Consider the following 23945-nt stretch of genomic DNA (forward strand, 5'->3'; position numbering starts at 1 on the left):
GCTGGCTTGCTAGCTATTAGCTATCTATTGGCTAGCTAGCTATTTATTTGAGTTACTTCCGGGTTGAGTGAATGCTGGCGCGTGTGGCTGCCGCTGCTCACCCACAGAAAAACTCATCCCGTGACTGCTGTAATATCACCAAAACAAAACTTCTTACAATAATTCAATCCCTCCACTATATTTTTTAAGGAAAAACTACAACAATAAAGGAAAGGGAAACAACCTCAAAGTAGATAGCATAAGTTTTATTAGAGAATTTGCATGCTTATATTTGCAAAAAAAAAAAAACATTTTCCAAAAACAAAAACCTTCTTTTCATTCATAAAACAAGATTTTTCCCTCAATTATGTAAAATGATATTGAAGTAAATGATATTTTTCCCAGTGTGACCAAAATGTGCAAAAGTCAATCAAATGAGGCATAACATAATAATAATAATAATAATAATAATAATAATAATAATAACATTAATGAAGATGTATGGTCATTCATTGGTGTTGGGGTTCGGCTGCGCGGAGGTTGAGCCTGCGTCGCACTGGGAACAGGAAACAAAAGTTAAGAAAAATAAGCCAAGAACTGAAACTATTGCTTCAAAACTTTACATACGGTTGCCCCAGTTGATGACGAAAATGTGGATGGAGGAGGCATGTTATCCGGCGGGCTGGCGTCGGCCAGGGTTGCCAGGTACACGAGGTTACGGTGCAGGAATTGTTGATATCTGCGGACGCAAACAAAATAATAGTCAGCAGTTATTGCAGCATAATTTGAATCAGAAAACCTTTATTCGTCCCACAATGGGGAAATTTGCAGTCCACAGCAGCAATTTGAACGGGGATTGGGCTGAAAGGATAGAAAACAAGATATTCTAAGCAAAGTAAAATAAAAATGTCAACTGTATACTGTAAATGTCCAAAACTGTTTCATAAAAAACTGTACATAGTGAAAGTATCAAGAAAGTTATATTGATATATGTACATAGCTGGATTGCATCAACCCATATTTACAGTACAAGTGTCCAGTTTATTTATGTATTTATTTTCCACATGGGATTATTGAGAATTGCGAATATTACTGAACAAACTTTTCAAAGATTATTTTGGTCAAAATTCCACTGTTCCAAATGAGGACCGTTGCTAAACATGTCATCGGTTGTAAAAGAGCAGCTGCCATTTTGTCCTCGGTCGCCACCTGCCGTCCACTAAAATGGACGCGGCTTATTTAGTGACGTCACGGCTCACCTGTTCCGGGTTTGGTCTCGTGATCATCGCACAGACGTCATTATCAGTCGACAGCAGGTGCAAGTTTAGGACTAGACGGATTAAAAATCGGTTCATTTTTTTCCTCTGCTTAAATTATATTACGAAAACAATATTCAACGGAATACAAGGATGTTTTACGATCAACTATGACCGTAATATGATTATGTCTCAGTTACAGTGAAATATCAAAGGTTATGACAATCAAATACAAGTGGAGAAATAATTCGAAATAAGTGATGTATTCTGGTAAGTTGGCAACTTTTACTCCCTTTCCCCACTAATATAATTCCATTTTTGTTTGTTTTTACACTCCATTATTTGTATTCTAGAATGAAGAATTCTGAATGAATGAATTATATTTGGAAATCTTTAAATCTTTAAATAATTTCTCCCATAATATATTATTCACAAAATGTTCTCAAAAACCTATCACTGCGATATTAAAATGTAATTCTCCTAACATGTTCCACATTGCCCTAACATTACAAGTATGACTTTAAAACGTGTTTATTTTTGACCTCTTATTTCCTTGTAATATGGCTATTTTTAATACATTGACTCACTTAACATTAAAATTGTTACCCTGTAATATTACACACGTGTTCGAATGATTATATATTTCTTTAGCCAGTATTGAGACTTTGTGACGTTTATTTTCTAATACGAAAACTCGAGCCTTTTAAAAATAATACGAATTAATGCTGACATTGGAAGACTCAAATCAAACAATTTCCAACAATATACTTACTTAACGCACTCCACGGCTCGTCCTTTATGCATGTACTCGACAATGCATCGTATTAACTGGTCGTTTTCGTCCAGTAGCTGGGGAGGTGGTCAAGGGGACATTTTTTAGAAAAGGCATTAAATACAACGAGTCTAATAGTGCTTGTATTGTTGTTATCAGCGGAGCTAGCTCCAACGCTGCTAAAATTAGCATAGCGCATTACTCTTAAAAAAATAATAAAATCAGTTCCGCCATTTTATGACGGCTTACCCTCTGTATTGTTTCTTGGTTGATTTTCGCATTCCCTCGAAGTTTCTGGGGCACAAAAACGATCGACATTTTACTATTCCATCGAAGAACTATTGCTGTTTTTTCTCCTTATATCTTCTACGGCGAGTAAGAAATAGTGATGTGTCGTTCGCGAACGAGCCGGATTTTTGAAGTGAACGAAGAGCCCGGTTTCTAACAAGGAGTCGGAAATGGGAGCCGAATTAGTTTGTCCTCTATTCCCCGCCCCCAGTCTTCGGTTAAAGCCGCACGTGATTGGTCAATATCCGTGGTAGAGGAGGGAGGGGAGAACTACAGACACACGCAGCAGTGAGGAGATGGGTTAGGGTAGACAGGTGGACAAATATTATCACATAATAATAATAATACATAATAATTTCGTTTATAATACTTTATAAGTGACTGTAAAGTGTCCTTGACAGTTTTGAAAGGCGCTTCTAAATGAAATGTATTATTCCTATTATTATTATTATTATTATTATTATTATTATTATTATTTTATACATTAGCTCGCTTTCTATCTATTTGAGTTACTTCTGGGTTGAGTGAACGCTGGTGCGTGTGGCTGCCGCTGCTGACCCACAGAAGAAAAATCTCCTGTGACTGTAAAGTGTCCTCTAGAGTTTTGAAAGGTGCTTATAAATGAAATGTATTATTATTATTACTGTGTCTATTAGCTAGCTTAGCTATCTTTCTATCTATTTGAGTTACTTCCGGGTTGAGTGAACGCTGGTGCACGTGGCTGGCGCTGCTCACCCGCAGAAAAAAAATCTCCTGTGACTGTAAAGTGTCCTTGAGAGTTTTGAAAGGCGCTTATAAATGAAATGTATTATTATTACTGTAACTATTAGCTAGCTAGCTAGCTTTCTATCTATTTGAGTTACTTCCAGGTTGAGTGTAAAAGTAGTGACAGCTGATCATCAGACCAGAGTACCCACAGGGAAACAGAAAGTTTGTGGATGCCGTCTGTGCACATATAAATCAAGCCATATAAATAAAAAAAATATATTTGATATAGTGTATTATTTACATGAATAATTCGTTTTTCACATAATTATACACGATTTTTGGTAGTTAGTTAATTTCAGCAACAAAAAAAAACCGAGGAGCCATTTAGGAGCCAAAACATCGGATCTTTTTAGTGAGCCGAGCGAAAAGATCCGGCTCTCTGAAAAGAGCCGGAATTCCCATCACTAGTAAGAAACTTTCATTAAGAAGAGCTCACAGCGCCCTCTGTTGTGCGGCGGCCGTAAGACCACACGGGTTAAAAATTATCTCCGAGATGACAGCCTGAAATCATTCATAACCTTCGGCGGTGTTTTTGTAGTATTGTTTTTATTTCAATCAAAGTTAATTAATTAGTTTATAAATATATACATACAGTATACAATAGAGGCAGCGCGCATACATGTTAACTTTCAGAAACGATAAATCAGGAGATTTTCGTACTACTCGTAACAATGTGGTGCGTGTTAAAATAATGTGAGCGTTACAAAAGTGTAAATTCGAAGCAAATAAAACACAAACATGCTTTTATCGTTTATTTATTCATGCTTTTATCGTTTATTTATACATGTAATTAGTATAAAAATGTATATATTTTTTATATTTTCTTTTGTTTCACTTTACAAATGAACAGTCTGTATTGTATCAATAGTTTTTATGAAGTATTGTTGTCAAAATCGGGAGTCTTCCGACCAAATCGTGACTTAACATGCATGTCGTAAATAGGCTATTTTATGTCCTCGTAAGAGAAACATGTATTTGAATTTATTTTCCACATTACGATTATATTTCCCCCAATGCAACCGTGAAACCTTATTGTTTATTAGCATAGCTTAACATCGCAACCATTTTTTTTCATCTTGCGACTTGGTTGTTTACAATTCACAACCTGTAAGATTATTTATTTTATGTAAAATAATGACGTTTTCATAATTTTTTTCTTTGTAAATGAAATCAATGAGCCTGAATATGATTGGAAAATGAAAACCACAAATCGGTGATTGAATATTCCCCCCACCTTCAGGATTATCTGGAGAAAAGCAGAAGTTACGGTTCCACCAATCACACCAAATCATCCACAAGCCTTGAAGTAGAAGCAGCTTCAGATCATCAAATCGACCACCACGTTTGACTGCTGGTAAGTTTTTCCTGAGATTTGGTCTTTTATGGCACTTAAAGGACAACTGACGTCTCCGGACAAGTTGTGTCCATAATTTGTAAAATCACTTCAAATGACTTCTACTGAGCGCATTTTACAAAGATTCCACAGCATATAGCTTTATTTTACATTTTAAGACTTGCGCTGAATATTCAGAAAGTCTTGTTTTCGAGTTGATGACGATACCCTATGTGACGTCACGGAGGGAACGCCCCTGACCGAGAAAGCAACACAATGCATTTTGGGTACTTTGTTTGATCTGAAAACCTCATGTTGATGGCGAAATTAAAAGAAAAACTACATAAATAACGCGATGGTGAATCATTGTCTGGCAGCCAATTGCGGTAACACGCATAAAGAAAGTGTAAGTTTACACAAATTGCCAGCGGACAAATAAGCCCATTTCCAACAGAGCTTGTGCACCATCTTGTGCATTTTCTGGGCGCTACATTGGAGTCCAGACAGCTCAAATTGACACGAAAGGACTTCTTTAATCGATTGCAAACATTTATGATTTTCTCTTCAGAAGTACAGTGATACCTTGGCTTACGAACTTAATTGGTTCCCAGACAGAGTGTGCAAGGCGAAAAGTGTGTATCCCCAAAAATAATTTCCCATAGGAAACCATTAAAATGAGAATAATCCGTTCCCAGGTCCCCATAAAACATAAATTTCTACTTAAACTATAATTTTCGAAGCCTTAAAACTATACAAAATATACTTTATTTTATGTATATTACATGTGCCATGGTATTATAATTAAAGAAACAAGCTGTAGTATATAATTTTAATTTTAACAGCACTAAACACTTGATGAGGAACGTGACCTTCTTCTTTTACCATCTTGAGGAATGATCCCTTGTAGGTGCTTTTTATGTGATAATTGTATCTAGTTCCTCACCAATTGTGTTCTGTTTAGCTGGGTTGATAGCGTTTTGCATCAAGTGGCTTGTGCGGGTTGTTTGTGGAGCCTGATTGATGGGATATTTTAACCTTGCAGTCTACACTCTGCCTTTGAACTATCAAAGGTGAAACTCTCTGTCGTCTGCTTGCCTCTTTAATGTTTTAAACCACCCCCCTCACTGCTGCGTTCTTGACCAATCACATGGCTTTAACAGTAAACTGGGGGCGGGGAATAGAGGACAAAAACAGCCGGCTGCCATTTTGTTGTTAGAACGGGCTCGTTCGCGAACGACACAGCACTCATTGAGGCAGCTCCAAGTATGAAAAAAGTTCGTATGCCAAGGTAAAATTTTCATAAATGTAACTTTCGTAAACCGAAAAGTTTGTAAGCCAAGGATGTATCACTGTGTTTGAATCATATTCATAACTGTCTGAATCTGAAGTCTCTGAAGCCATCGTTTTGATTCTGGAGCAAGGCAGTTTGTGAAGGAGGATTCTGGCGTGACGTCACGAACAAGGGGGCGGGACCTTCTGAAACTTGCCATTTCCGAGGTCATTTTGAAGTAGTTTTGGGACACTTTAACTCATTTTTATTGGTGTTTTGCATTTGACTACAAATATCAGCCTGCGTGTTTTGGATATTTTAGATGCCATAAAACGTTTTTTCTGACGTCAGTTAGGAAACAAAAAATGGTGTCGGTTGTCCTTAAAAAAAAAAAAGCTTTAACTTTGACCGCGGATTTTTTTTTTTTTCAACAATTTGCTCACTGTATTCAACATTTGCTGAAAATTGCTTTTTTTCTTATATAAAAAAAAACAAGTCACTGACATATGATACCCTTTTGAGTTCTTTATTTTGTTTAACTGTAAAAATTCAATTTTTTTATGATGCTTTCAAAGGAGGAAAAACAAAAAAAATCCTTGGTTTTCCAAAAGTTCCAGAAGCTGGGAAAAAGTAACAAAATTTACGAAAACTAAACAGTTGCAAATGGCTGTTTATGGATAATTTTCCCTATCCGTTTCGGGCTGGTTTCAAATCGACGGATCGGTCATCATGCAGCGTCGGGCTCACGTGTGCAACAATAACTTATACATATACATAACTGCGTAGTTGCTATTCATTGTTTAATTTCCATTTACTATTTCATTTGTAACAAGATCACCACCTCCTAGTGCTTCTTTTTTTTGTAATCAACATCTGCCAGAAAGCATCAACATTTAAAGGGAGAGCTGTAGAAAAATCACCAATCAACTAGAAGGCATTCCCCTAAATATAAAGTGGAGCCAAAATAATGACAATACCAATCATTTATGTCACATATCCAGTTGCTGTCCCTTTTTGTTTTCGCGAAAACAAAACAAAGCTTCTCAGAAAAAAAATATATTGGAGAAGTCATTCTGAATAAAAGTAAGTGTCTGACTGAGGAGATGAATACAAACTTTTTTTCTTTTGGGGGCCCGACGGCCAACTACCGAAAGCGCATTTAGAAGAGGGAAAAACAAAACGTTTATAACGGACTTCTCTACAAGCGCTTCATCATGCAGAATGTGCTGAAAATTTGGTTTCCTTCAAGCTGATTCAACATGTCCAAAATGGAAGAAATGAAATGAAAAAGAAGAGAAGAAATAAAGCTATCTAAGCGCAGTCGGTGTACTGGCCCGACTCCACTTATTTACACCACTCAGGAACTCAAAATGGAAGGAGAAACAAAATGGAGGTGACACGCTGCTGCGTCTTCTTCCTTTTCTTAGCAAATGTCGGGACCCAAGAACAGGTTTTGAAAGAGCCAACAAAGATTGGTCACGGTGCGAGTCTGGCCGGACTACGCTGCCACCTTGTTGTCTTTCTGAAACAAAAACAAAAAAAAAAAAACAACAGAAACATACATAAACTTGATTCATAGAAGAAGAAAAAAAAAACACTTAAAGGACAACCGACACCATTTTTTTGTTTCCTGACATCAGAAAAACGTTTTATAGCATCTAAAATACCCAAAACATGCAGGGTGATATTTTTAATCAAACGCAAAACCAATAAAAATGAGTTAAAGTGTCCAAAAACGACTTCAAAATGACCCCGAAAATGGCGAGTTTCAGAAGGTCCCGCCCCCTTGTTTGTGACGTCACGCCAGGACGTCTTGCCTTGCTCTAGAATCAAAACAATGGCTTCAGAGTCGGAGAAGATGCTTTCTTGTTACTTATCCAGTTATGAATATGATTCAAATACAGTAAAGTCTCGTTATATCGATATTCTCGGGAGTTGGAAAAAGAAATATTGATATAACCGGACTATCGATATATCCGATCCTGAGGCATGTAAGTTTTCTCCTTGCATTCGTAGAAACAGCATCGTAATAAGCAGTACTATCGATATAACCAACATCGATATAACGAGACTTTAATGTAGGTCTGAAGAGGAAAGCATAAATGTTTGCAATCGATTAAAGAAGTCCTTCTGTATCAATTCGAGCTGTCAGGACTCCAAAGTAGCGTCCCAGAAAATGCACAAGATGGCGCCCAAGCGCCGTTGGAAATGGGCTGATTTGTCTGCTGGGAATTTGTGTCAACTAGTATCAAATAGTAGTCATGGTGCGACACGCAACGATTCACCATCGCGTTATTTATGTTTTTTTCCTTCTAATTTCGCCATCAACACGAAATTTTCAGACCAAACAAAGTACCCAAAATGCATTGGGTGTTGCTTTCTCGGTCAGGGCCGTTGGAATCGTCACCAACTCAAAAACAAGACTTCCTGAATATTCAGTGCAAGTCTTAAAAGGTAAAATATAGCAACGTATATGCGGTGGAATCTTTGTAAAATACGCTCAGTAGAAGTCATTTCAAGTGATTTTACAAATTATGGACACAACTTGTCCGGAGGCGTCGGTTGTCCTTTAAGACACCCCCCCTGCCCCCAATTCGATATTTACCGCATATTCAAAGTCGGAAAACTCGCGGCCTCCTCTTCCGCCCCTGAAGCCGCCCCGGAAGCCGGGCGGCGCCCCTCGAGGCGGCCCGAAAGAACCCCTGCCGGATGGCCTTCCCCGCCCCCCGCGGGGCGCCATGTAGCCTCTGCTGCCGCGGTAACCCCCTCGGCCGCGATGGTGCCTTAGCGGGATGCCGAATGTCTCGGCGTTCATCCGCCGCTCTTCCGCCCAGGTAGACCTTCGCTCTCTGCCATGCAGAACAAATAAAGAGAATTATACGAGGGGGTGGGGTGGGGGCGTCGATCGCTTAAAACACATGACTTACCTGGAGAATCCTCCATCGTGTGATTTACTAAAACACACAAGAGAAGAACATTGAAGCAGAATGTTAATGTCAGAGGAAATACATTTTTGAGTCTGTTTTCAAAATAAAAGGGAACCTCTGAAGTCCTATTTGGACATCTGGTAAAATTCTTAGCATTTTTGGTCATGACTCATTCTGGTTAAATATTTTTTTTTTCTTATCATACCCCTGTCCAATCACCATTTTTTGGGCAATACAGACGCTCCCCAACTTACGAACATTCAAGTTACGAACAACAGTACATACGAACATTTTTGCGGGTATGTCGGAATAGAGGACCAAAACAAACCGGCTGCCATTTTCTCATTAGAACGGGCTCGTTCGCGAACGACACATCAGTCATTGTGGCAGCTCTGTGTGTATCCCGAAAATTAGTTCATATGCCAAGGGAAAATTTTCATGAATTTAACGTTCTTAAACGGAAAAGTTTGTAAGCCAAGGGGCTCGTAAACCGAGGTGTTACTGTACTTGGAGTCGTTGCAGGACAGGTTGTCAAAAAAAGACTTGGTCTTGTCGTAGTAACAGGGAGGTATCGCCGCTTCCTCTTCCCCGACTGGCGCCTCCGCACTCGGATGTTCCTGGTTGGCCTCTTCGCCGTTTGGCGTCTTTTCCACCTTGTCATCTGCGTTTTTGGGATAAAAAGAAAAAACAAGTTAGAGCAGAAATGATAAGCGCGTGTTTGTTTTGAATAAAGTCGTGTATCACCTCTGAGCTTGAGTTTGCTTTGCAGTTCCTTGTCGATGTCGTCCTTGTGGAACTGAGCGTTGGCCGTCTCAAAGTCAAAGTCCTCCTCGAACTTCATCATCCCATCCCGCCGCACGTTGACTTTGCCTCGGCTGCGGCTACCTCGCCCGCGACGCCCCGACTGGCCGCCTCCCGACAGGTAGCACTGACCTGTCGATAAACGCGTACGTGGATGTAAGTTTCCGTAGACGGAGAGGAGCATATTTGGTGGAGTTGAAACGACCTCCTTGACGCCTGTTAGGGTCCCGGTTTTCAACGGCGGAATGCTCGTGATCCCCTTGGACCACCTTTGGCGCGTCGGGGGCTAAACCGCACAGATGAAAACACTTTCAAAATGCTAAACAGAACCATAAATGATTCAAGTTCAAGTGTAGTCCAGTGACTTCAGTTGTGACCTTTTCGCTGCTCCAGGAGGTCCGGGGGCTTTTGGTTGCCAACGGAAGCCCCGGTGGATCGAGGCGCGGGGGCTGCCGCCTGACTCCTTTGCCCGACCGGCGGCGCTGGGGCCGCCGAGGGAGCCTGCGTGGCCTGATCCAGGGCGGAGCTCTTTGCAAGTGAGTCCATCTGAGGGCTGCTACGTCCTGAGCAAAGAATAGCATGAAATTCTTAAAGGCCATCATGGATGGCTGACGAGAAGCTTTTACTTTCGATGCCGTCGCCGCTTCTCTCCTCAACCGTCGATATTGCTTTTATTAAGACTTGCACACCGCAAGAATCAAGAGCGCGAAAAAAAAAAAAAAAAAAAAACGAATGAACCCTCCACATCCTGGCCACCACCTTTTTCAGATACTGATCCGTGCGCACCAAATTTAGCAGGCATTTAAACACATTTTCCCCCCTCGCCATTAACTTTCTAAATAGTAACCCAAATATAACTGTATAGCACCTCTTTGCAATTTTGCAAGCTCTGTACTCACTTGAACCACTGTCTGCTTGATACCTTGCACGTTGTCTCACAGTTGTTCTTGAGCGGTACCACTTACATTAAGGAATTCGATTAGATTAGCCTTTATTAGTGTCCTCCATACTTATTTGTCATGTTTTCTTCATGATGATACTAGTGCAGCGTGTTCTACTGGAGACAAATCCTTGTGCGTGCTACATACTTGGCCAAAAAAGATTGTTTTGAATCGGATTTATTTTGATGGGAATTCCGGCTCTTTTCAGAGAACTGTTCTTTCGGCTCGGCTCACTAAAAAGATCTTATGGCTCCTCAGTTTTTTTTTTTGTTGCTTAAATTAAGTAACTACCAAAAATCATGTAAAATTATGTGAAAAACGAATTACTCATGTAAAAAATACACTTTATCAAATATTTTTTATTTTTATGGCTTGATTCATATGTGCACAGAGAGCATCCACTAACTTTCACTTTCCCTGTGGTTACTCTAGTCTGATGATCAGCTGTCACTAATTTGCTTTTCATATTAATAATGCTATCATACCAACTAGCAAAAAATATCATAATTGAATAATAATAACAGTATAATGTGATAACATCTGTCTACCCTAACGTCCCCCCCATTGCTGCGTGTGTCTGTAATTCTCCCCTCCCTCCTCTACCACGGATATCGACCAATCACGTGCGGCTTTAACCGAAGACTGGGAGCGGGGAATAAAGGACAAAAAAAAAGACGGCTCCCATTTCCGGCTCCTTGTTCAGAACCGTCTCTCTTTGTTCACTTCAGAGATCCGACTCGTTCACGAAAGACACATCACTAGTTACCCCATCATGAGACTTATTACTCTCTCATCAAAAATGTCTACCTTTTCCTTAATGACATTCACACTTGTATGAGAGTCAAATCAACGTTAACATCTGCTTACCCCCGCCGGGCGCACCGAACTGTGGACCGCCAATGCCCGCACCGCCGAACTGCCCGTAGGTTTGGACCGGTGCCCTGCCCAAGGGAGCGTAGGTGGTAGCAGACTGGAACGACGCCGACGGGCCCAACGCGCTGCTGCCGCTCGATCCAAGGGACGACTGGAACCGCAAAGTCAAGGGATTTGGTAAATGTAGCTCTTCAATAGTAATTTACATTAAGGTGGTGACTACATTGAATGCAGAAGATGTTAAATAACTGACTGTTTAGAACTAATGTTCTCCGACACTTTTTCGTTCCACTTCAGTTTCACAGGTTCCACGTATGCTCTGAGATGATGCAAACGCGCATAACGGGGGGCTTCCGTGACAAATTAGGAGTTAGTCAAGCCGATGGCAACCAGCTAAAGCTCTTCCGTGCTTTACGGTGTGATGTCTTGGTTATATTCATGATCAAAATGGCAACGAGTGTTATCTAAATGATTATGCTGAAAGGACAACCGACGTCTCCGGACAAGTTGTGTCCATAATTTGTAAAATGGCTTCAAATGACTTCTACTGAGCGTATTTTACAAAGATTCCGCCGCATATAGCTATATTTTACATTTTAAGACTCGCGCTGAATATTCCGTAAGTTTTGTTTTTGAGTTGGTGACGAGTCCGTATGTGATGTCACTGAAGGAACGCCCCTGACCGAAAAAAAGACACATTGTAGCAGTCCTTCCATCACGTCAATGTATTTTGCTGTACTTGTTTGGCCTGAAAACCTCGCGTTGCACCAAAAATCCACCAGAAGAGGGCGACCAAGCTCCATGGAAGGAATTTATCAGCCTGTGGAAACGGGCTGATTAATTCCTCACAAGGAGCTTGGACGCCATTTTCGGCCTCTTTTTTTTGGTGATCCATATTTCCCCCCAATATTGCCTCAAATGGCACGCAATAAATTATTTAATCGATTGCAAACATGTATGCTTATCTCCTCAGAACTATTTGAATCATATTCATAACTGGATGTATAACAAGAAAGCATGTTCTCCGAATCTGAAGCCATAGTTTTGATTCACAAGTAATGCAAGACGTCTTGGCGTGACGTCACGAACTGGGGGCGGGACTTTCTGAAAATGCCCAATTGGCAGTTCAATTTGACACTTTGGACACTGGTGTTTTGCATTTGAATACAAATATCATACTGCGTGTTTTGGGTATTTTAGATGCTATAAAATGTTTTTCGGATGTCAGTTAGGAAACAAAAAAGTGATGTTGGCTGTCCTTTAAGCCCTTTAAGTCCTTTAAGTATGTTCTTTTGGAACCAACAACAGGACCACAGAACATCCCAAATTAAAAAACTAAATTTGTATAAACATTATATTCTGTCCACAGTCATGCAAACACTTAAACTTACCTAAAACGTTATCCTAATCAGCGTTCGATCAGGGAAAGTGACTGATTATGAAAATGTGATTATTTGGGCTCTAAAACTGCATACTCCAAATTGTTCACGTGGTGCTTTCACAACAGCTGCAGCAAAGCGCTTAACATATATATTTTGGGGGGAAACAACAAAGGCGTGGAGGCTATTTGTGAAAGTGCTCTTTGTGAGAGTGCTTTTTGCAGTGAATGTCTGGCTGGATACTGTGAAAATAGCTCACCTGAACGATGGCAGGGTCTTGAGGCAAGGTGCTGGTAGCTTTAGGAGGCTCGCTTACGGTTAAGTCCTTAATGTCGCTGCCCCTGAAGATGATGTATTCAAACACCTCATCCCGGGGCGGGATAGGCCTATCGGTGGGCCTATCCTCGGTTCCAAAGGAACGAACTGTTAGAGGAATAAGAATGGTCATTTTGATACCCCAAGTGGCAATTTAGAGTGTGAATGTATGACACAAATGATATCCCAAAGAATGGGAAAATCTTTACGGTTGTCCAGTATTACGTTACGGCCTACGTCGATTTTAGTGGGGTTTCTTCCAAACTTGTTAAGTAGAACCCGGATGCTACTTTGAATGTTGAAGTAAATCGCTTTGGACTTGCCGCACACATGCTAGCGCCAACATAACATAAACAAAGGGCACGCGTTAGCTAGTGAGCTAGCTGGCTAACTGCGAGAAAACCGCTGTCATCATTGCTCGATATTTTCCCGAAAATGGGTTACTTAGGTGACTTATAGATCGTAAAGCTACCCGTTCGGTGACTGTGCTTACCTTTGGCGAGAGCTACGGTGGAGTTTTCAGTGTCTATCGTGTACAAAATTCCTTCATAGCGAATCGCGGCCTTGGAGATGAGGCTAATTTTGCTACCGATGTACGGCGTTCCTCCTCCGCTCATTTTGACCCCCTTTAAATCGCTAACGCGCGCGTTTGGCTATTAAATGTTTTGTCTCTCAACAGAAGCGTCAAAATAATAACGACCAGAAATACGACTTGAAGACGACTTGGTCGGTAAAAGTAATTAGGAAGTATGTTTCTCTCGTCCGTGCCCAAATTGATTTCTACGACACGACATGGCAGTGTTGGTTATTTTCAACCACCGCAAAGGATTATGGGAGGAGAGGATGGAATGGCGTTCAAAGTTACACCCACTGCTTCTTCTCTTTTTTTTTCCTTTACAGATGAATTAATTTCCTCAATTACAATAACCTTTGTTATTTTCCACGTACACTACGAAAAGAGATTGGAAGGAACACGCAGAAAAGATTGAAACTTTGTAATGTTTTGTTTTATCGCGAGATTTCACGGGACATTTCGCCTCCTCCATATTGTCGACTCGCAAATGCAGAATTAAGAGATTCTGTACGTTATGCTTTGTCGAATATTAACACGGACAATTGACGCGTATAAACATCCTTTTTAGCGATTATGTACATGTATTGGCCGTTTTTTAATTTACGAATCAGAAAAGGAAGAAGAAATACAAGCATTTTTTTCTCCCTCATGAAAAATGTCTAATGACGTCAGTCTCACTCCCACAATGCCTAGTAACACGCATGCGCACAACAAAAAGAAAAAGACAGCTATCGGAGATCAGAGATGGCGGGCGCCTCCGACCCTCTGGAAGATATGCTCTCTTCCGAGGTGGATGAGAAGGCTGTGAGTGACTTAGTGGGCTCTCTGGAGTCTCAGCTGGCCGGTCAGAGCAACTCGGCGGGCAAAACTGACGAGATCCGAGGCGCCGGCTCAGTTGCGCCCGCTAACCATCACTTGGGGAAAACGCCACCAGCTCCGGTGGGCTGCACAACACTAGATCAACAACAACAAGGGCGCCGTAATAAAACCGACCTGCACCAGGATTTAAACTCTACGGAAAAAAATGTCACACCTCCTTTCCAGGGCAGCACCCTTTCCTCCGGTGAGACCGCTGCAGCCGCCGCCAGTAACAGCGGCTCGCAATCACATGGCGCATCCATCACAACACTGCCCGCGTCCGGCGTGTCAACTTCTCCGCCGGCCAGCCGCATCATTACCGCCGCTACCCCAGGCGGTCCCACGAGGGCTTCCCCGGACTCAGGTGAGCCTCACGCGGACGCTTCAAAACGACGTCTCGCCAGCCCCCGACGGAGCGCCTCTGCTTGGATCAAGAGTTTGAACGGTGCCGCCGCAACTACCCGAGGAAACAGTAGCGGCGGCAGCCCCGCGGCGGAGGACGACGACGCTTGCGATAGCCCCGCGGACACCCGACCCTCTAGCACCGCAGCCATCAATACATCGACGTTCACCCTGGCCAATGCCAGTCTACCTGCGGGTCAGTCGGCCATCGCCTTGGACCGGGGCACCCCTACAATCGCCTTGCACAGACTACCTAGTCACATCGTGGCCGGCATTGCCCAGAACGGGACCAGCGCGTCAGCATTGGCCCGGCAAGGTTCCCAGACGCCCCCTGTCACCTCGCCCCCATCTGCTTCCTCTTACTCCTCATCTTCGCCACCTGCACAGGCGAACCACAGTAAAAGCGCCTCGGACCCTGCAGAGGCTCCCAACGAATGTCAGTCAAAAAGTGTCACCACGAGCTCTGTCATAAACACTGTTTCCTCCATTGCCGTGACAACAACACCGACCCCAAGCCCCACCACAGTTTCTCAACCTTTAACCACAACCGCTACGATAACCACCACCACCACCACCACCACCATACCAGCCACCTCTGTGACAACAACCTGCGTTGGTGTTCAGATGACATCAGTAACCACCACTATCACCACGGTCCGGCCCACCACCGCCGCCCCAGCTGTGCCCGCCATCCCTACGACCCCCGCCATCCCCGCTGCGGCCTCACCGACCCCGCAGACCCCTGCCCGGCCCGCTTTGGCTGCACCTCAGAGGATCGTTGCACCCCAGCTCATTGTCAGACCGCCCCAGCAGCAGACCACCATCCAGCTGCCACCTGGATTCACCATCCCGTCTGGTAAGGCTCGCTTGGCATACTCCTTCTTCAATGTCCCAACATGGCGAACAGACCTCACATTGAAGGAATTATGAAAGTACCGTATTTTCCGATGTATAAGGCGCACCGGAGTATAAGACATACCCCAAATGAATGGTGTACAGTGAGACCTCAACTTATGAACTTAATTGGTTCCCAGACAGAGTGTGTAAGGCGAAAAGTGTGGATCTCAAAAAACATTTTCCCATAGGAAACCATTAAAATGGCAATAATCTGTTCCCGGGTTTCCATAAAATATACTTTTCAACTAAATAAGCCTTAAAACTACACACAACATACCTTATTCTATGTATAATAAATGTGCTATTGTATTGTAATGAAAGAAATACACTGAATTGTATCATAAAGTCACTTTATTTACATTTGTGATGGTCATTTATGGCTTGATGGAATGGCGTTGGAGGTCGAAGGTCAAAGGGAATTGCTGTTTGGAAAGAGAGGCGCATTACGTGAGGACTGTAATTAAAGAAATAAACTGTGCTGTAAAATAAAGTTTTATTTACCTTTTTGATGGTCGTTGATGGCTTATGGAAGGAGAGTCACCTTCCATAAGGACTGTTGATAACTTAACCTCTGGTGCTGTTCGGTCGTGTGCTTCCGCCGAAGATCACTCCGCCAGCCGTGGTGGGTGTGTATTATGAAAATAGTGCTTATTATAAGGTTTAATTTTCAGAAATTTGACGTTTGTAAGACGAAAAGTTTGTAAGTTAAAGGTGTTTGTAAGTTGAGGTCTCACTGTATTTGCTAAAAACTTGAACGTTGATGAACCACGTCTTGTGTCAGTGCCCCCCCCCCCACCAACCACCATTTCCTCTAATTAATGTCCTCTTGCTTCCTCAGGCATGGTGCTAGTACGGACCGAGCTGGGCCAGCTGGTGTTGGTTCCTCAGCATGCTTTGGCTCAAGCTCAGGCGCAAGCACAAGCGCAGGCGCAGGGTCAGGCGCAGGCCCAGAATAACATCTCTCCGCGACCTGCCACTCCCACGACGGGGGCGTCCTTTCGATTAAGCACTCCGCAGGTAAGAATCTTTAAAACGATTCTGTCTGTCTGTCTGTCTGTCTGTCTGTCTGTCTGTCTGTCTGTCTGTCTGTCTCTCTCTCTCTCTCTCTCTCTCTCTCTCTCTCAGTGTCTCTGTCTGGGGTTTATTGATGGGGGTTTACTTTATCACCTGTGGAGAAATCACTCACTGGAAATACGTTTCTATCGGTCACATACTAAAGTTCCAGATATGTATTTGAATGAACCCACAAGTGTTAGGGTCATTATTAATAAAGCAGGAATCAAAAGTAAAAAGAAAAAGATTATTTAATCTTTGGGACGGCACAAAATGTGACTGCCCACCCCGAAGGGCGGGCAGGGGAGAAGAGCCAAGAGGGCTTTTACGAAGACGGCGGACAGGATGTGACGTCATGTGAAGGTGGATAGAATGTGACGTGATTACAGGAAGTCCGAGAAAATAAAACGATGTGAAAGGAAATAGAAAAGATGTTTAAAATGTGTTCGAAAAGCGAATTGCCTTATCATAGCGGGTGTTTGTATAAGGCTGAAAATCCTCCTTTTTTTTCCCCTAATAAGTTTCATTTCAATCATTCCTTCTTATGATGTCATTTTGATGAAGGTCATTTGAATCATTTTATTGTCAGGTCAGGTAGAAAGTTTGAACATAAAGTGACCTTGAGAGTTTTGAAAGGTGCTTGGAAATGAAATGTATTATTATTATTGTTATTATTATTATTATTATTATTATTATTATATTGAATGTTACAGACATACCTCTGCTTACGAAATTAATTGCTTCCCTGAAAGTGTGTGTAAGGGAAAAAGTTTGACTTCCAAACATTTGTGTCCCATACGAAACCATTAAAATGAGAATAATCCGTTCCCAGGTCCCCATAAAACATAAAACATTTTCCACTAAATAAGCCTTGAAGCTACACGAAATATACCTTATTTTGTGTATAATAAATGTGCTATTGGATTGTAATGAAAGAAATAAACTGTACTGTATAATCGTCGTTTTATTGACCTTTGTGATGGTCGCTGATGGCTTGATGGGATGGAGTGGTAATAATAATAATAAAAAGAATAAAACAATAAAAAATAGTAAAATAATAATAATAACAATCACAACAATCATAATAATCATAAGACTAATAATAATAATAATAATACTTTATTATTATTATTATTGTTATTATTATTATTATTATTATTATTAGTAGTAGTAGTAGTAGTAGTAGTAGTATTATTAGTATTAATATTATTATACTAATAATAATATTTATTATTATTATTATTATTATTATACGACCCCAAAAATTGTTAAGACAGCAACCTGTTTCTTTAGTAGCTGTGAATACACGCTATCGACACTAGAGAGCAGCATTGTACCGTCTTCACTTTTGGTGGGCCTATATTGACATACTGTAATGATATTTATGAAAAATATGAATGATGATGATTATGATCATCGTGGTGATGTTATGTTATTTTTCACGTAAACATATTGTTGAATTGATTCATTTAAAAAGAAAATTAAATCAGACATTTTGAATTTATAAAAAAAAAGATAAATTAAATATATATATATAGATAGATATACAGTAAAGTCTCGTTATATCGATATCGGATATATCGATAGTCCCGGTTATATCGATACTATTTCTATGCACGGACGGAGAAAATTACATGCAAACGGGGTCGGATATATCGATAGTCCCGGTTATATCGATATTTTTTCGGACTCCCTTGAATATCGATATAACGAGACTTTACTGTATATATAGATATAATAAAACATAATATAAATCATAAAAATGACGATTATTTCAATTCTCATAGATGATAAATAACAAATACCCTTGCACGTTACCACCGTTGTGATCATTGAACGGGCTGGCTTGTAAACCCCCTTTGCAGGAAAAGCATGAGCGGGTTATTTGGGCGATGGGAATTAAAGGTCGTCTCCGGACAAGTAACAAATAATTTGTAAAATGGCTTCAAGTGACTTCTACTGAGCGTATTTTACAAAGATTCCACCGCATATAGCTATATTTTACATTTTAAGACTCGCTCTGAATATTCAGGAAGTCTTGTTTTTGAATTGGTGACGAGTCCGTACGTGACGTCACTGAAGGAACACCCCTGACCAAAAAAAGGACACTTTGTAGCCGTCCTTCCATTACGTCAATGCTTTTTTGGTCTGAAAACCTTGTGTTGCGCCAGAAGAGGGCGTCCAAGCTCCATGTAAGGAATTTATCAGCCTGTGGAAATGGGCTAATTAATTCCTTACACGGCTTTGTCGCCATGTTCTGCCTTTTTTTGTGTGCGACATTTCCCACCCTGATGCCTCAAAATGACACGGAATAAATTCTTTAATCGATTGCAAACATGTATGCTTTCCTCTTCAGAACTATTTGAATCATATTCATAACTGGATGTGTAACAAGAAAGCATATTCTCCGAATCTGAAGCCATTGTTTTGATACTCCAACAATGCAAGACGTTTTTGCGTGACGTCACGAACTGGGGGCGGGACTTTCTGAAAATGCCCAATTCGCAGCTCAATTTTTTTTGCAGATTTTGGACACTTTAAGTCATTTTTATTGGTGTTTTGCATTTGAATAAAAATATCATACTGCGTGTTTTGGGTATTTTAGATGCTATAAAACGTTTTTCTGATGTCAGTTAAAAAACAAAAAAGTGACGTCGGTTGTCTTTTAAAGGGTATGGGGTTTATTCCCAGAGCTGTCGTGCCTGTCAGTCTTTCCGCGACACTCGAGGGGAGAAGAGGAAGGCGTCACCGTCTTCCTTCTTCCTTCCTTCCTTCCTTCCATCCATAACCTCCTCAATCATTCATCAGCCTGCTGCTTGATTATTTTAAAAAGCTCAACTGTGAGGTAGAAGGAGCGAGACAAGGCGACCGGGTGGCATCGCTGGCGGTGAGATGCACCCTGTGGCCCCTACACCCCCCCCCCCCATTCGCACCCATCAACCCCACTCATGCAAAATTCCCCGGGCTTTTTTGCATCCTGCTAAACTTTTAGTGGAAGAGGGAGGGGGGGGGGGGGGTAAACTCCTTGCGCTCTTACTATCCGACTTGTTTCTATTTGTATGTGCACGCAATCATGCCTCTGTCAAATATGACAGAGAGCGAGTTGATGACTGGATGAATTATCAAAATATGCTAATCGTTTGCTTAACGACACGTGGCTTTCTAAATACAGTGATACCTTGGCTTACGAACTTAATTGGTTACCAGACAGAGTGTGTAAGGCGAAAAGTGTGTATCCCAAAAAAATTGTTTCCCATAGGCAACCATTAAAATGAGAGTAATCCGTTCTCAGGTCCCCATAAAACACAGGTGTCAAAGTCAAGGCCCGCGGGCCAAATCCGGCCCGCCACATCATTTTTTTCAGCCCGCGAAAGCAAATCAAACTTGTTAAATTCCATGATGATTGCTAAAATCTGAGCCAAAATTTCATATTTTTGGATGTCAACCACAATAAAAGTCATTATTCTTGACTTCAGATTTGAAAACGAGTTATTCATTAATTTGCTGTGTGCTCTATATGTAATATTTGAAGGGATTTAAACATTCTAATGGGTTCCACAAATTCATAACGGCCCTCGAGAGGAAACCATAACTACAATGTGGCCCGCGGCAAAAAATGACTTTGACACCCCTGCCATAAAACCTAATTTTCTACTTTCTAATTTTCTAAGCCTTAAAACTACACAAAATATACCTTATTTTATATAGAATAAATGTGCTATGGTATTATAATTAAAGACATAAACTGTACTGTATAATAAAGTTGTTTTATTTACCTTTGTGATGGTCGATGGCTTGATAGAATGAGTGGCCGGTTTCATCAGCATTAAACACTTGATGAGGAATGTAGCCTTCTTCTTTCACCATCTTGAGGAATGATCCCTACCCTTGCTTTCTGGGCCATAATTTTACCTTGTTCCTCATCAATTGTGTTCTGTTTAGCTGGGTTGATAGCTTTTTGCATCAAGTGTACAGATGGCTTGTGCGGGTTGTTTGTGGAGCCTGATTGATGGGATATTTTAACCTTGCAGTCTACACTCTGATAATAAAAATAAATAAACATAAAATACATAAAATAAGGTATATTTTGTGTAGTTTTAAGACTTATAAAATTAGAAAGTAGAAAATTATGTTTTATGGAGACCTGGGAACGGATTCTAATCATTTTAATGGTTTCCAATTGGAAATTATTTTTTGAAATACACACTTTTCGCCTTACACACTCAGTCTGGGAACCAATTAAGTTCGTAAGCCAAGGTATCACCGTACCCGTAAAAATGTTGATATGTAACGTTGTTCGTAACTTGAATGTTCGTAAGTCGAGGAGCGGCTGGATATTGTTCCTTACCCACGGCGAATATCTCAATATTTCTCCCCTTTCTTCCATTTTCTGTTCCTCTGCTTGTGACAGTCTCCAGCAACCTCTCAGACCACCAGGCAGTGTGCACTGACCCCGGCAAAGGTGGCACCGTCTCCCTCTCCTGCTCCTTCCAGCCCTGCCCTCCAGACCACCTCTTCCTCCTCCTCCTCATCCTCCTATTCTTCTTCTTCTTCTTCTTCTACTACTTCTTCCTTCGTTACCTCCTGTCCTGCACTACGCCCAGTGAGACAACTTTTTATATATTTATACCCCCCCCCCCAAAAAAAAAACCTCATTCACTGCTATTCACGAATTTATTCTGGAATTGAAAATATGACGTAGAACGCCATTCTCAAATTTGTTCCGGTTTTGTTTTTTTTTCATGCTTGGGTGCCGGTAAAGTGCTGGCCATGGCCTCCGGCAATGTTTTTTTTCTTTTCCACAAGGGAGCAGCATTTCCTTTTTTTCCATGTTAGCGCTTCGTTCGAGCTTCAGCTGTTGTTCAAGCGATATATAAACCTAAATACAATGCATTGCATTGTATTTAGGATAGCCACCCTCATTTCAAGCTCATATAACTCCAGACCCTAATATTTTAGGAATTAACTCAGCTTTTTCGGATGAAAGAAGAGATAATAATAATAATAATAATAATAATAATAATAATAATAGTAATAATAAAATAATAATAATATTGATGATGATGATGATGATGATGATAATTAATAACAGTAATAGTAATAGTAATAATAAAATATAATAATAATAATAACGATGATGATGATGATAATAGTAGTAGTAATAATAATAATAATAATAATAATAATAATAATAATAATAATAATAAAATAATATTGATGATGATGATGATGATGATGATGATGATAATTAATAACAGTAATAGTAATAGTAATAATAAAATAATAATAATAATAATAATAATAATAATAATAATAACGATGATGATGATGATGATAATAGTAGTAGTAATAATAATAATAATAATAATAATAATAATAATAATAATAATAATAATAATAAAATAATATTGATGATGATGATGATGATGATAATAATAACAGCGAGAGTAATAGTAGTAATAAAATAATAATAATAATAATGATGATGATGATGATGATAATAGTAGTAGTAATAATAATAATAATAATGATAATAGTAGTAATAATAATAATAGTAATAATAAAATAATAATAATATTGATGATGATGATGATGATAATAGCAGTAGTAATAATAATAATAATAGTAATAGTAATAGTAAAAGTAATAGTAATATAATAATAATAATAATAATAATGATGATGGTGATAAGAGTAATAATAACGATGATGATGATGATGATAATAATAATAATAATAATAATAATAATAATAATAATAATAATAATTATTATTATTATTATTATTATTATTATTATTATTATTATTATTATCATCATCATCATCATAATAATCCTAAAAATCTATATTTTTTGGGGTCCTGGAATTCAAGCGACCATGACAAAAGCCCTGGCGCTGGAGTGGACACATTTTTGCACATGTCTGGCAGTTGAATGAGTTAAATGAACAATCCTTCATGAATGAAATAAAACCAGTAAAATACAGAAAAAAATCACAGTAAATAATTCATCTTTCTATACTTTCCCATTTTGTGCAACACGTTGAGAGATGATAAGGTGCTTTTTAATAATTCAATGCCGAGCATTTTTGGACCCCTAGCTGTGGCTCTCGGAACCCCACTATTGAGAATCACTGCGTTAAATGATGTCCAAGAAGTGGCCACACCAGATGTGACAGGAGTGCCGCGGCGCCCGCCTCTTCTTCTCCGTGGCCTTGCTCCAAGCCAGGCGTCGCGTCCTATTTATCTTCTCCTTCTTGTCTCTTTGCAGAAGGCCCCCGCGGCGCCAGTCGTGGCGGTGACGGCTCAGCAACCGCCGCAGCAGCAGCAGCAGCAGCAGCAGCAGACCCCCGTGGTTTCCACACCCCAGGCTCTGCCGGCCCAGGCTGCCTCGCAACCCCCGCATACGACGGCCATCGCCGCGGCCCCTGGAGCTCCTGTCGTGTCCCAGGTTTTCTCACTACACGATCATAAAATCAAACGGAGATTTTAAATCTTACATCAAAGCAAATATATCTATCTATGCTTTTTCTTTATCTGATCGGTCACTTTTGTGTGAGGAGAATTGGACATGCTTCAAGCAGTGTTCCCCGAAGAATGTATTTTAACCAGTTATTCAGATTTTATTTGTAATTTGAAATAAATGAAACAAAAATTCAATTGGCATAGGTCTTAAAATCACTATTCGCCTTCATTTACAATTTTAAATGAAAAAAAAGTGAGCTTTTAAATGTAATTTAGCTTCAATAAAATCATTCATTCCTGATTTCTTTGCCGTTTATTTATTTATTTATTTATTTATTTATTTATTATCTTTGTGTTGTCATATTATTTGTTATTATTTTTGTACTTTTTGTATTTTTGTAAACTTTATGTTACTTCCAGGTTGAGCGAGCGCTGGCGCATGTGGCTGCCGCTGCTCACCCGCAGAAAAAAAAATATCCTATGACTGTAAAGTGTCCTTGAGAGTTTTGAAAGGCGCTTATAAATGAAATGTATTATTATTATTATTATTATTATTATTATTATTATTGTTATTATTATTATTATTATTATTATTATTATTGTATATATTATTATTGTATATATTTATTTTTCTATATATTTATGTATGTATTTATTTATTTATTTATTTATTTATTTATTTATTTATTTATTCGTTCATTCATTTATTTATTTTTGCAGTGCTGTCTCGCTTTTCCCTTTTCTCCTTCTGTCTCTTTGGTGTGGGTGCTGTCACAGCTGCCAGCAGGGTGGCTGTG

At 40.0% G+C, this 23945-nt stretch overlaps 3 protein-coding genes across 5 annotated transcripts in view; 1 reads left to right on the forward strand and 2 right to left on the reverse strand.

Annotated features, from left to right (window-relative positions):
- Window positions 1–224: 224 nt before the first annotated feature.
- On the reverse strand, window positions 225–2398 carry ss18l2 (ss18, like 2). Its single transcript, XM_088991348.1, has 4 exons — window positions 2257–2398; window positions 2008–2084; window positions 607–718; window positions 225–535 (listed from the first exon to the last, which is right to left on the reverse strand). The coding sequence occupies exons 1-4, from the start codon at window positions 2323–2325 to the stop codon at window positions 485–487; spliced, it is 309 nt and encodes a 102-aa protein (XP_088847474.1). The 5' UTR covers window positions 2326–2398; the 3' UTR covers window positions 225–484.
- Window positions 2399–6176: 3778 nt separating this feature from the next.
- Window positions 6177–13724, reverse strand: lsm14ab (LSM14A mRNA processing body assembly factor b). Its single transcript, XM_088993039.1, has 10 exons — window positions 13396–13724; window positions 12847–13010; window positions 11203–11359; window positions 9772–9957; window positions 9600–9680; window positions 9338–9526; window positions 9101–9254; window positions 8594–8620; window positions 8272–8515; window positions 6177–7188 (listed from the first exon to the last, which is right to left on the reverse strand). Exons 1-10 carry the CDS (start codon window positions 13517–13519, stop codon window positions 7165–7167), a joined length of 1350 nt encoding a protein of 449 aa, XP_088849165.1. The 5' UTR covers window positions 13520–13724; the 3' UTR covers window positions 6177–7164.
- A 467-nt stretch (window positions 13725–14191) lies between these two features.
- Window positions 14192–23945, forward strand: part of LOC148900947 (transcription initiation factor TFIID subunit 4) — a 108746-nt gene continuing 98992 nt past the window's right edge. The window contains exons 1-4 of one of the 3 annotated variants that reach the window (XM_088993040.1): window positions 14192–15592; window positions 16472–16650; window positions 21098–21289; window positions 22955–23134. In XM_088993040.1, the coding sequence (XP_088849166.1) occupies window positions 14221–15592; window positions 16472–16650; window positions 21098–21289; window positions 22955–23134 (1923 nt within the window). In that variant the 5' untranslated portion in view covers window positions 14192–14220. The remainder of the gene's footprint in view (window positions 15593–16471; window positions 16651–21097; window positions 21290–22954; window positions 23135–23945) is intronic. The other 2 variants (XM_088993041.1, XM_088993042.1) reach the window with 2 other exon arrangements.

Source organism: Hippocampus bargibanti, linkage group LG03 (assembly GCF_051943395.1).
Source record: "Hippocampus bargibanti isolate YZ-2025 linkage group LG03, ASM5194339v1, whole genome shotgun sequence".
NCBI classification, from domain to species: Eukaryota; Metazoa; Chordata; class Actinopteri; order Syngnathiformes; family Syngnathidae; genus Hippocampus; species Hippocampus bargibanti.

Coding starts and splice junctions, on each gene's coding strand:
- lsm14ab (XM_088993039.1), bottom strand. CDS start 13,519: ATGAGCGGAGGAGGAACGCCGTACATCGGTAGCAAAATTAGCCTCATC. Junction 9,527..9,599: donor CCCTAACAGGCGTCAAGGAG/GTCGTTTCAACT, acceptor GTTTATCGACAG/GTCAGTGCTACCTGTCGGGA. Junction 9,255..9,337: donor AAGCAAACTCAAGCTCAGAG/GTGATACACGAC, acceptor CCAAAAACGCAG/ATGACAAGGTGGAAAAGACG.
- ss18l2 (XM_088991348.1), bottom strand. CDS start 2,325: ATGTCGATCGTTTTTGTGCCCCAGAAACTTCGAGGGAATGCGAAAATC. Junction 2,085..2,256: donor ACCAAGAAACAATACAGAGG/GTAAGCCGTCAT, acceptor CCACCTCCCCAG/CTACTGGACGAAAACGACCA. Junction 536..606: donor CGTCATCAACTGGGGCAACC/GTATGTAAAGTT, acceptor TCCTGTTCCCAG/TGCGACGCAGGCTCAACCTC.